We start from the raw sequence: 12,405 nt of genomic DNA, 5'->3' as shown, positions 1-12,405 counted from the left end.
CATTTCCTTTCAGTTCTGGAAAATCATCAATTTTTTTAACATACTTTCTTTGAGTTATGGTAAATTGAGGTCACTTGCTTGGAGTGCTTATGGCAACACAACTGAGATTAATGCTCACATAACTCCCATTTTTAGTTACCTACCAAAGAACATTAGATTAATTAACATGATGACCAGGATTCCACAGTGCGGGCACCTACAGACATCTGGCAGTGAGAGCCATCATAACATTCACGTGTCCATAGTGGCTCGAGGAAGACCAGTGTTACGTGTCCATAGTGGCTCGAGGAAGGCCAGTGTTACTCACTGTTTGTATAGTTTTGTAAAGATTTGTTTGTAAATATGGGATCCATTCACACTAAGGGAAAAAATATTTATTGAGTTATTATTAGTACAATACTTAATATTTAATAATATTTAAGGGAAATATCTTGCATAAGTGTGATTGGTCAATATGGCCACTGGTCCAGAGTGCCTCCGAAATGTAATGGAGTCTATGTGGTCAATATCCGCCTTTAAGTGCTAACAAAAACAACACACACAAAGCAATAAATATTACAAACAATAATACAAAATCCTGTCCAATGGACTTTTATTGAATTACAACAAAACAAAGTTCCACAAACCCACCACTTGTTAAAAAAAACTACAATGGCAAGCTAACTATGAAGCTTGTTGCCTTATGTACAAATTAACATTTAGGCACTTTAAGCAAAAACAGTAAATTACAATTACTTTTAAATGTACTAAATACATTGGACATTATTACATTGATAATTCTTTATTTTAAATGGAAAATTAACTCTAACTTTTGTCTATGAAGTTTAGAAATGAATAAAAAGTGTGTAACTACAAACAATACAAAAACAATGTAGCCTACAATAAGAAATTTACATTTCTTTGGACAATAAATTGAGGTTGAACATCGGCTGATGTTAAAGGAAAATGAGAAAAAAAAGACAAATCGTGAATGAAAAATAACAGATAATCTTACTTATACAAATTGTTGAAATATAATTAAAACAAAACATTATATTAGGCTCTATAGACCAGGCAATGTATACTTTAAATACAGTATATATATTTAGGACCATAATTGAATACAACACAAATCAGTACACACACTTTCATCTGAATTTTTTTTAATAGAAAAAATTTAGTTTTTTACATTTTTACTGGCAGTGATTACACTGGAACTTCCCATACAGATTGTCCTAATAATGACGGTTGTGATTTTGATTGAATTTTTCCTGGGCTTTATAAAAAATTCCTTCTTGGTTTATCTACAGAGTATACTACATGGTTTAGGTCATGTTTTAAGATTTAATATTAGCATGTCCTTTTCATAGTTTGAGTTATACCCTGTCGTACCCCATATGAATGACATCCCCCGACCTGACCTTTCAAGCCAATGCTAATAGTATTTATTTCAATACCTTTGATATATTTATTCTATTTATTTATTCAACTTTATTTGACTAGGTTAGCTTTAAAAGCTGTACTACTTGAAGTAATCATTTTTTTTATGAATGTTGTATTTTGAGTTGTGCAACATTGTCTGATACAAGTCTTTTTGTTTGTTTGCTGATTTAAATGTTTATTTGCTGTTAATGGTATCATCATTTTTCATGAATGATTTATTGTTTGTACACCATCAAATAACTCTTCTATCATAGAAGAACGATCAGTATTTGCTTGCCATTAGTCTTCATAGAAAATATTGTCAAATAGTACTGTAGTTCCTCTATCTGTACATTCTCTAGTCATCTGATTCATTACATCATCTGTTAGGTTACAATTATTCATTTCCAGCTTCATCAGTTTTGGAGACATAATCAGAGACCATAATAAAGTATCATCAATGTTGCTCAAATCATTATCACTTAAATAGAGAATTTGTAATTGAACTTCTCCATTTGAACACTCTCTGGCCATGTCATTCATTACATCACCTGATAAATTGCAGTTACGCATTTCAAGCTTCCAGAGCTCGGAAAATAAATTTAACAAAGAACCCAGCAAAGTACCATCTATGTTGCTAAGATTATTACCACTAATATTGAGCCACTAAGGCTAATCCACAATATGAACAATTGATTACATCACTTGGTAGAATGCAATTATTATGCATTACAATTTTCTCATTTAGCTTAAAGGACAAAATCATTAAGGAGCCCATGTTTATCATGTGATTGATTACATCACCTGATAGATTGCAATTTTGCATTACCAACTTCTTTAGCTTAGGAGACATATTTAGTAAAGAACCCAGTAAAGTACCATCAATGTTGCTGAGATTATTACCACTGATATTGAGGCCCAATAATGGTAATTGAACTCTTCTATTTGAACACTCTTTAATCATGTAGTTCACTGCATCATCTGATAGATTGCAATTACACATTTCAAGCATACTTAGCTCAGAAAACAAAATGAATAAAGAACTCAGTAGAGAACCATCAATGGTGCTGAGATTATTATCACTGATAAACAGGTCAGCTATTGGTAATTGAACTCCTCTATTCAAACACTCTCTGATCATATCATTCATTACATCACCTGATAGCTTGCAGTTATTCATTTTAAGTACGCTTAGCCCAGAAAAGAAAATGAACAAAGAACTTAGTAAAGAACCATCAATGGTGCTGAAATTATTATCACTGATAAACAGGTCAGCTAATGGTAATTGAACTCCTCTATACAAACACTCTCTGATCATATCATTCATTACATCACCTGATAGCTTGCAGTTATTCATTTTAAGTACTCTTAGCTCAGAAAATAAAATGAATAAAGAACTTAGTAAAGAACCATCAATGGTACTGAGATTATTATCACTGATTAACAGGTTAGCTAATGGTAATTGAACTCCTCTATTTAAGCACTCTCTGATCATATCATTCATTACATCACCTGATAGCTTGCAATTATTCATTTTAAACTTCCTTAGCTCAGGTGACAAAATGAACAAAGAACCCAGTAAAGAACCATCAACATTGCTGAGGTTATTATCATGGATTCTTAGATTTTCTAATGCTAATTGAACTCCTCTATTTGAACACTCTCTGATCATGTCATTGAATACATCACCTGATAAATTGCAATTACTCATTTTAAGCCAACACATCATAGGAGACATAATCATAAAAGAACCCAGTAAAGAACCATCAACATTGCTGAGGTTATTATCATTGATTCTTAGCTGTTTTAATACTAATTGAACTCCTCTATTTGAACACTCTCTGATCATGTCATTGAATACATCACCTGATAAATTGCAATTACTCATTTTAAGCCACCACATCATAGGAGACATAATCATAAAAGAACCCAGTAAAGTACCATCAATGTTATCAAAATTATTGTTGGAGATATTGAGCACGTTTAATACTAATTGACCACCTCTAATTAAACACTCTTTAATCATATCATTCATTAGGTGGCCTGATTGATTTTTAATCATAACATTGTCACAACTTGAATCAATGCTCAAAAGGTGCGCAATTACCCTTCCTTTGCCATCTAATGCCATATTACTACAAAATGTAGATAACGTATCATCAATATATTCCATAGAATGAAGTTTCCTAATTATATGTATGAAATGGACATCACAATGTGTACCTGGACTAATATGATGAATAAACATTCGTATGGAGGCAGATATATTGTCAATGTGTTGATTTAGTTCAGTACATTTCATTTTAGCAATTAGTGTTTTGAGTACAGCATCCTCATGCTGTTTTTTAACCAACTGCAAATTTTTTGGTAGAGAGCGATATTTTGATAAATTATTTGTAATCCAATGATTTAAAAATATACCAGCTTTATCACCAAGAAAACCAACTGCAAACTCTCTTGCAATTGCTAAGTGCTCACTTTCCATTATTTCGTCCCATTCATTATCATTCAATGGTGTAAGTAATTGTGTTACACCTTCAATACATTCATTTTCCATACCTTCATTTTCACATAATTTGGACAAGTAAAATCCTACCAATGACTCTACTATCAATTTGTGCGGAGGCATGTAAATGCTTTCAAAGTTAGATTTTGAAATTGGTGCATCTTCATAAACAAATCCAAGTTTTAAGGCTAGGTCAACTATATCTTTGTTATCTTTCAAATCACGTTTGTCTATTGAAAGTTGATTTACTTTTAAGCTCTTATACATGTATTTTCCTAACAAAATCATAGCCTTTACATACTCCTCTGGAGCATCTTCAAGTTTAGAAATCTTTCTGTATTTTTCTTGTTGTTTGTTAAACTGATTTAAAATACAGCGAAATATTTCTTTGAAAAGGTCGGCTTTATTATGAGGAAGACATTGATTTTCTTCCCATAGAAGGCAGATTAAGAGGAGCAACATTGGACTTCTGCACATTGAGTATACTGTATCTGTATTTGGCAAAGTATACCTATCAATCCCCAATTCATCTACAAGAGATGTTCCCAATTCCGGTTTTCTAAAATAACTGAAGTGTTTGACAATATACTCTTTTATGCTCTGGCTATTAAACCCTTTAACTTTTACATGTACATTACACTTGTTAATGAATTCATCTATGTTCTCTGATCTTGATGTAAGTATCACTGTACTCCTCTCCATTATTTCCTTTGTAAACAGACGAATTAAGCTCTTGTTACTAAATCTTAATTCATCTAACCCATCTAATAACAACACAATTTTATCATCATGCATCAGTAGAAAATCTACTAAAGAATCTTTTGAAAGTTTTGTATGTCTACTAAAATCTTTCATATCCGTTTGTTTTTCGATGAGATCTAAAATGTCATCATCTTTTTCTAAATCTCTTATATTTAAAAGAAATACTATTTTACCTTCAAAAAGTATTTTGCCAGTAGCCCAGTTGGATGCTAACCGTCTTAAAATAGTAGTTTTCCCAATACCACCCTGGCCCTCTATAAGTGTTTTACAATTTGGTGTTGATTTGATAATATCTGCAACATCTTCTAATGTTGTTGGTTTTGCTTCTTTTTTATCATTTTCTTTGAGTAGTTCCAAATCGGTAAACATCTGTGAAATGTCAACTTTGTATCTTGCTCTCATTATAGCTGGTGTAAATTGACTGGCCACTTTGCACAATACGTTCTGTCTTTTAAGCAAATATTCTTCTATCTTTTCTAAATACAAAGACATATATTTAATTGTAAATATCTATAAAAAATATACCATATATAAAACTGTGATTAATAACTTTTGATCAAATTTATGTATATCTATGTATAAGTGTTTTTATTTTGACTCAGAATGAATATGCAGTATTTCATTAAGTAGTAGGCTACATTGTAATATCATCATTTAAATTGAAAATGATATTAAATTTAAGTTTTACATTTTCAACAATTTTTTTAATGTTACTTTATAGAGAGTCACAATATAAAAATGTTCAAACTAGTCACTAGGACAGATTAGATACATGCAGACATACAAGATAAAAACAAATACAAATTTTAAAGACTTCACAGAGAACCTTAATTTACAGTAAACTGTAGAGTAAAGTATGTACACTAGATTTTTACTGATAGAAGGAGAGGCCATCCTGCATACTTTTTTACCACAGCTCTCCAAAACTGTCAACTTTATACAATATATAGCTCACTACACTCATTCATCATCCTAATGAAATGTTTTGACTGTAAGTTCTAATAATCATTCTATTGATTTGGACACCAAAAGGTTAAGATTTAAATCTATTTTAAAATGTTTTATTTCTTTTTTAAAAAACATTCTTGAATTTAATTGAAATTGAATTGTAAAATTGGTAAATGTATATATGCAAACGTATTACTCACCTGTGTCTGAATTAAGGTCTTTTTGAAATCTTTGTTCTTCTTTACTCTTAGTCAGGACATTCTTTTTAGACACACAGATAGTTTCCAATTCAACTGTGTAATAAATAAAGAAAACTGATTTTGTGTTTCATTATCATTCATCATAATGTTCTTCACATTAATCTGTCTAGTTTATAAAGAAGAATAATTAGAAGTTTATTTACTATCAATCTGTGAAACAAAATTTTTTATGCAGCCAATTTTGTTTGAACAATTATGGTGTGGAAAGCGAAAAAAGCAAAAAAAACAACAAAAAAACAGAAAAACAATAGGGCATAGATGTACAAATTGTTATTTCAAACATACGTTGATTTATCAGCTTTTGACTTAAATCTTCTTCCCAAACATTGATCTCTTGAAATGCTTCCAAACAGGGTGGTATTACAGCATCTCTGGTTATTTTCACTGGAATCACCTTTGCCTGATCTAATGTGTTGTTGTCTAACATTTTCTGAATAGCTGTTGCCACAACATACTTGACCTGGTTATTCATGGATTCTGCTCCAAATCCCACTACAACTTTCCTGCATTGGTGCATAAGTTTGATCATACTTTCGATTTTAAGTTGTCCAGGTTTTCCATCTTTTCTTGTGACACATGTAACGTTTGGTTTTATCCTTTGTAGATCTTGTAAAACTTTATTTTCCCACTCTTTATTTTCGCTTATTATATAAAAATCATAGTTATTCACTGAAATTAAAAAATTCGCTTGGATCAGTATCTATGCCAATTCATTTCAAGATGAAAACGTTGGATTAATAGAATAAAAAATAATGAATAATTTGAATTTGTTGATTTGGCTGACCATTTACTTCAATTCGATTGCCTCATTTTTATCAATCTTTTACCTCATGAAAATATTCTTCCCATCCAACTTGTAAACATTCGTTATTTGTAATTATTATGCCACAAATTAGCAACTATAAATGTTGATGTACAGCATTATCAATTCAATTATATTATTTATTACAAATATTATCAACACAGAAACTGAAAGTGTCTATTTTATAACATGCATAGATAGTAGGCCTACATTTGCAAATAACTTGCCTGCTTTTGTTTTAACACATTTTTGAATTCTCTGTTCAAAAGATTAATAACCAAAAAAAAATTGTCTATCGCATGACCTGGTCAATCTAAAGTAGTCTATAAATGTTTGTTTTAATTCAATTTAAACTAATATTTTCTATAAATATCAAAATGATTTCTGAATTTAGCTCACCTGTTTCAACACATTTTTGCAATCCTTCTTCTGAGGATGAACAACAGTCCTTTGATTTCTCTGTTAATAATAACCATTATTACTATTATGTTTACTATACCTTAATCTATTGTCACACGTCCTGTTTTTAATTATTTATGTACAGGTGGTATTTCTTCTTAATACCGGGTAAACTCTTCTATACAAAAACTGATCATTACAGTGAAAAATAAACATTAGAACTAAATCTAGTAGTAGAGGTCCCAAAAACGGTTACACTCCCCTGATACTGATACTATTTTTGCAGCTGGCAAATAAGAAAAACTTTTAAGATACAAGAAAAAATTGAACGAAGGAACATTTACAGAAGATTTCCACTGTATTTTTACTTTACCATAGATTTTGATAATCTGTTGGCATATATCTCCTTCCCAACCATTTAACACTTGTAATGTTTCCAGTGCTTGTGGTACCACGGCATCATTGGTTATTTTTACAGCAAGTAACCTTTCTTGTTTAAGGGTCTTGTTATCCAACAGTTTCTCAATAGCTCCTACTGCACTAAACTTGTCCTCTGATAAATGCGATGTAAACCCAACTAAAATCTTCTTGCATCTACTCATCGGTTCTATCAGATATTTGATTTTAAATTTTTCATTTTTTCTCTTTCTGCTTAGACATTTCACTTCTGGATTTTCATTTTGAAGGTCTTGTAAAGTTTTCTTTTCCCACTCTCTATCGTTACTTATGATGTAAAAATCATAGTCATGTTCTGAAAGAATTCATTTAAGATACATTGTCCCCCAAAAACATGAAAAATGAAGATTAATACAATCAGACTTTAAATAGACCATTTTGCAGTTTAATAAAGTTATTATTACTGTAAAAAACCAAAACAATTATGAAACGGTGAATTTTAACCATAACCCTTCTTTTTTTGCTTTAAATTACAATTTTTTTTTTCGATCCAGTTTTTGGTCAAAGTGAATAAATATTACATGACATTAAAATGGCATATTCAACAAAAAATTTGAAAATCTATTTTTTTAGGGGGACAATGTAATATATATTGTCCTTAAATGTTTTTGTTGAATATGCCATTTTAATGTCACATAATAGTTATTCACTTTTTTTTTCCAAAAATTGGATTGAAAAAAAACCAATTTACCTAAATAAAATAATCAAATTTAACCGTTTATTTTGTCTTTTTATAAGTGAAAACATGGTTTTTATTTATTTTTTAAAAAAACTTTATTAAAAAGCTGCAAAATGGCCTATTCAATGTCTTTTTTTATCAATATTCATCATTAATGTTTTTGGGGGACAACATCTTTAACATACATATTTGAGAAAATGATAATAATAATAATAATAATAATAATAATAATATTCGTTTCGTATTCGTAAAGAACTGATAACCTTTTTTAAATACTATACCTGATTTTGCCATGTTGTCACTACAATTTCTGGTTTATTTTCTGAAAGCAAAAATGACTAACGCTTCAAAAGACATATTAAATATTAGCTAAATATTTGCAATTATATCAATGAATTTATTTAATATCCTAAAGCTCTGTCTACTCTATCAAACTAGTTTGACAAAAAAGGTATGATGTGCCCAAATATAGTAGTGATATACCCAAATATGGTAGTGATATGACATCATCATGTCCATATATGGGCACATCACATTTTTTTTTGTCAAGTGTAGAAAAAAACAAAAACTTAGTTTCATTTTTAAAGATCAATTTCACAATATATACCTATATTGCATCAAAACTAAAATGTCATTATGATTTATAGATACCTTGATTTATATATAAATACAAAGGCAAATTACTTATAAAATGACAATGCCAGGGCCGTAGCCAGGATCTGTCAAGGGGGGGTTCGGACAATAAGTATTTGGGTCACTGCGCCGCGGGTGGGGTCTGAGGCGAATTTAGTGACACCCCTTGATGGCCGGAAATGGTACTCTCGTACATAAAATTCATGATAAATGGCACCTCTAATTGGCCGGAAAAACACTCTCATGCAGCATGCTACGATTGAACAAAACGATCGTACTTTTTTCCTCCTCCTCACGATAACATTTGTTGCCGCTGTATGTTAGATGCGCATGCTCTGTGTGCGGAACCACCGCCGATTGTTTGATCATTCACTCGGTATTTTGTTTTGCGTTCAAGTTACAAGCCCCCCAAAAAAAGCACAATTTGGGTGAGAAGGCAAATTCAATGCTTATTATAGCCAGGGGCGGACCCAGGGGTGTTTCCCTTGTGGCCCGGGCAACAGCCTTAATTTCATACTAAATGTTGTTTCTGCCACTAAATTAAAATTGAGTTCCATTTCATCGTATTTTACAATATCCATCCGGACCCGGAACTTGATAGGCTTAGTCATAAAGTAGTTACAAAGTTGCAGGGCATTTTATTATTGTTGAATGTTTTGATATTAGCCTAATTGTTAAAACGACCTTCACAACCAAAATATTTCTTTTCATTTTAAATGGAACGCTGCAAAAATAATCCTCTGCTTCATCGGAGCATGAATACCTAATAACCAGACAAGAACGTATCTTTGTTACGTTTTACTATCAATCCATTTTCATGTCACGCAATCCATTTTTCAACAATATAGTAGTATAATAATAACATTTTGATTGAATAGTGAGGGATTAGTTACAGTTTGACTTTGAATAAACCATTGGTAATTTACTGAAAATCCAAAATTATTCAATTAAAGAAACGCTCAACACATGAGAAATAGATGTCGGTCGATAAACTTCTGACGACGACTAAAACAACGACAATCAGCTAAATGCTAGTGATTTTATTTCATCTCTGGCTTGTTACATTTTTCATGACACATTACCGGACTCCCCCTCCTCTCGCAATGAACGACAGTACAGATCTTCCCTATCTAGGCTCGTGTATGTAGCATACTACGTTATTCACAAATTACCCACGCATAGCAGTGTTACTAGAGCCATCACAGATTACCTCTAATGGATCAATCATTCATACATGAATTCAAAAATTCATCGACAAACGAAATATAGCCTATATTCATTCCTTTTAAATATTAGGCATATTGCCAAGGCTAATAATCGATTTGTCCATAATTATTGCGTTTTGCCGAGGGTTTTCCATAATCTAAGGCCAATTTTTAGGCCAAATCATAATTGTGCGTATTCTGTATTTCCGATGCGTGTAGTACCCTATTTATCTTCATTTCCGTACGTTCGTAAATATTAGGCCGAATTTCCGTAGTAATTTATAGACGTTCCGAAATTTTAACCGTGTTATACCGGTAGCAGAACAAAGTTTGCTTCTTTCTGCAAATGTCCTATCATTCTTTTCAATATTTTATTTGGAGTGTGGTTTAAAACAACACTTTTGTAAAGTTTATAGTGGATAAATAAAAATGAATTTTTGGAAATGGTGGTTTTAACATCTGACTTTATTTAGCATTTTTAATTTAGCCTTTTGCTCAATATATTTATAGCAACAGCTTCATATTTTTTGTATAACTTTTTAAAATTATTAATTGATAATTAATTTACAATAATTGAGTACAGTTATTAGAATGTATTACCGTACCAAAAGTACCTTCATCGGGGACCTCCCTGTGACGTTCGCATTGAACGAAAAAAAAATTATCATGAATTTTACGTGCGAGAGTACCATTTGCGGCCATCTAGGGGTGTCATTTAACAATTTTCTTGCTCAAATACTCAGTGTCTACAGCCCTGGAGTCTTTGGGCAACCCTCTTAAAATAGTCCTGCGACCGCCCCTGATAGCTCTATCTATATTTATTTACAGCAATTTGTTGAGGAAACTAAATATATCAATGTAAATAGGTGGTATTGATACAGTTGAGTAGGCCTACGTATCGGCTGGTGGTCTAGAAAAAAATAATCGAATGCTATAGGTGTAAACTACAGTACATGATACCATAGATATTATAGTTAATATATTAAATTCACTATAATCCACTATACTTCATAGCCACACATACATATTGTAGGTAACCGCAGCGTTCCATTTTTTGATGTACGTCGGAAGGCTATATATGCATGCTGACTGCCAGTGATCGAAACAATAGGTACGCGGTTGTCTAGCGGTGTCCTTTGTACGATTCGTTCGTGCCCAAGCTCACGTCAATATCATGTTACATCCTGGGACCAAAAATTTGTATTATTTTTCGGCAACCAATTCATTTGTTTAACAATAAGGTATGAGTTATTCACGAACGAGTTAACAAATTTTTCAATTTACAAATAACCTTTTGTATTGTGGGGCACGTATTTGGAGGATTTTCAGAGATGAGGGTGGTGAGGTATTGGGGATGTCGGGGATGGGGGTTCGCAGTCGGTTAAGGGGGATTCGCTGTAAAGGGGGGGGGGGGGGGGGGTTCGCCCGAACCATAAACCCCCCCCCCCCCCCCCCCCCCCTGACTACGGGCCTGAATGCTGTGGGTATCAGTGGCTGGATATCAATGAAGATACAAAATAAAATAAGCAAAAAGCTAAATCAAAACAATAAAGTAAAACAGCTATAAAAATTAGCAGAGCTTTCGGGCAACACTAGCCCTTATCAGTGCAAGTGAGAGTACTTAGAAACAGTAGATGATTTTAATATAATGTATACAACAAAGTGGAAACTGCCTGAACATTACTTAAACATTAAACATTATTTAAAAAAACTTACATCATCAAAACAAAATAATCTTTAGCTTTACTAACCTCAGTTCTTGGCTGTTGAAGACTATAACATTTTAGGAGCTTGAGTTTACTGTTTGGTAGTGAAACACAGCTTTCTTCTTAATTTGATACTGTATCATTTACCACACTGCTGTTCCCTTGTAAGCCTTGCTTAAAATGGCTTCTTCACTGTAGATTGATATCGTATGACTATTATACTTGTGACGTATTCCATTAGACAATCCAAATATTTTCAGGAAACGATGCATAAACAGAATTTAAAAGGACCTTTCAATATCAACAAAGAACAACATCGTACAACAATACAGAATAGTTTTGAACCTGGGAGCTGTTGTAGTTTTGTAGACTGTTCATGTTGTGGTGTTTAGATCCGAGTATTCCATACACTAAATTTGATTTAAAATGACATCACAAATGTGATCTTTAAAAAGTACATCTTTATAGCAACAATTCATTTTCATTTATTGCTAGGATATACAGTATAATATATTTGTAAGATGATTAAAATTAATAAAAAGAGATCATAACTGAAAATCAATGTGATTGTTTGCAAGCCTCGTTTAAGGCTGATGCATTCTCACATCCTAACAGTTACTTGTTTTGTTTATTATTATCTTTGTAATG

General features: G+C 31.9%; 1 protein-coding gene across 1 annotated transcript; it reads right to left on the bottom strand.

Moving 5' to 3' along the window:
• Positions 1-920: 920 nt before the first annotated feature.
• Positions 921-8,550, bottom strand: LOC144839369 (uncharacterized). Its single transcript, XM_078694684.1, has 6 exons — positions 8,495-8,550; positions 7,452-7,829; positions 7,079-7,138; positions 6,163-6,546; positions 5,818-5,910; positions 921-5,145 (listed from the first exon to the last, which is right to left on the bottom strand). Exons 1-6 carry the CDS (start codon positions 8,505-8,507, stop codon positions 2,054-2,056), a joined length of 4,020 nt encoding a protein of 1,339 aa, XP_078550810.1. The 5' UTR covers positions 8,508-8,550; the 3' UTR covers positions 921-2,053.
• Positions 8,551-12,405: the final 3,855 nt, after the last annotated feature.

The sequence above is a fragment of the Antedon bifida genome, chromosome 4 (assembly GCF_963402885.1).
Source record: "Antedon bifida chromosome 4, ecAntBifi1.1, whole genome shotgun sequence".
Lineage (NCBI taxonomy): Eukaryota > Metazoa > Echinodermata > Crinoidea > Comatulida > Antedonidae > Antedon > Antedon bifida.
This window is presented reverse-complemented; position numbering and strand designations above follow the sequence as displayed.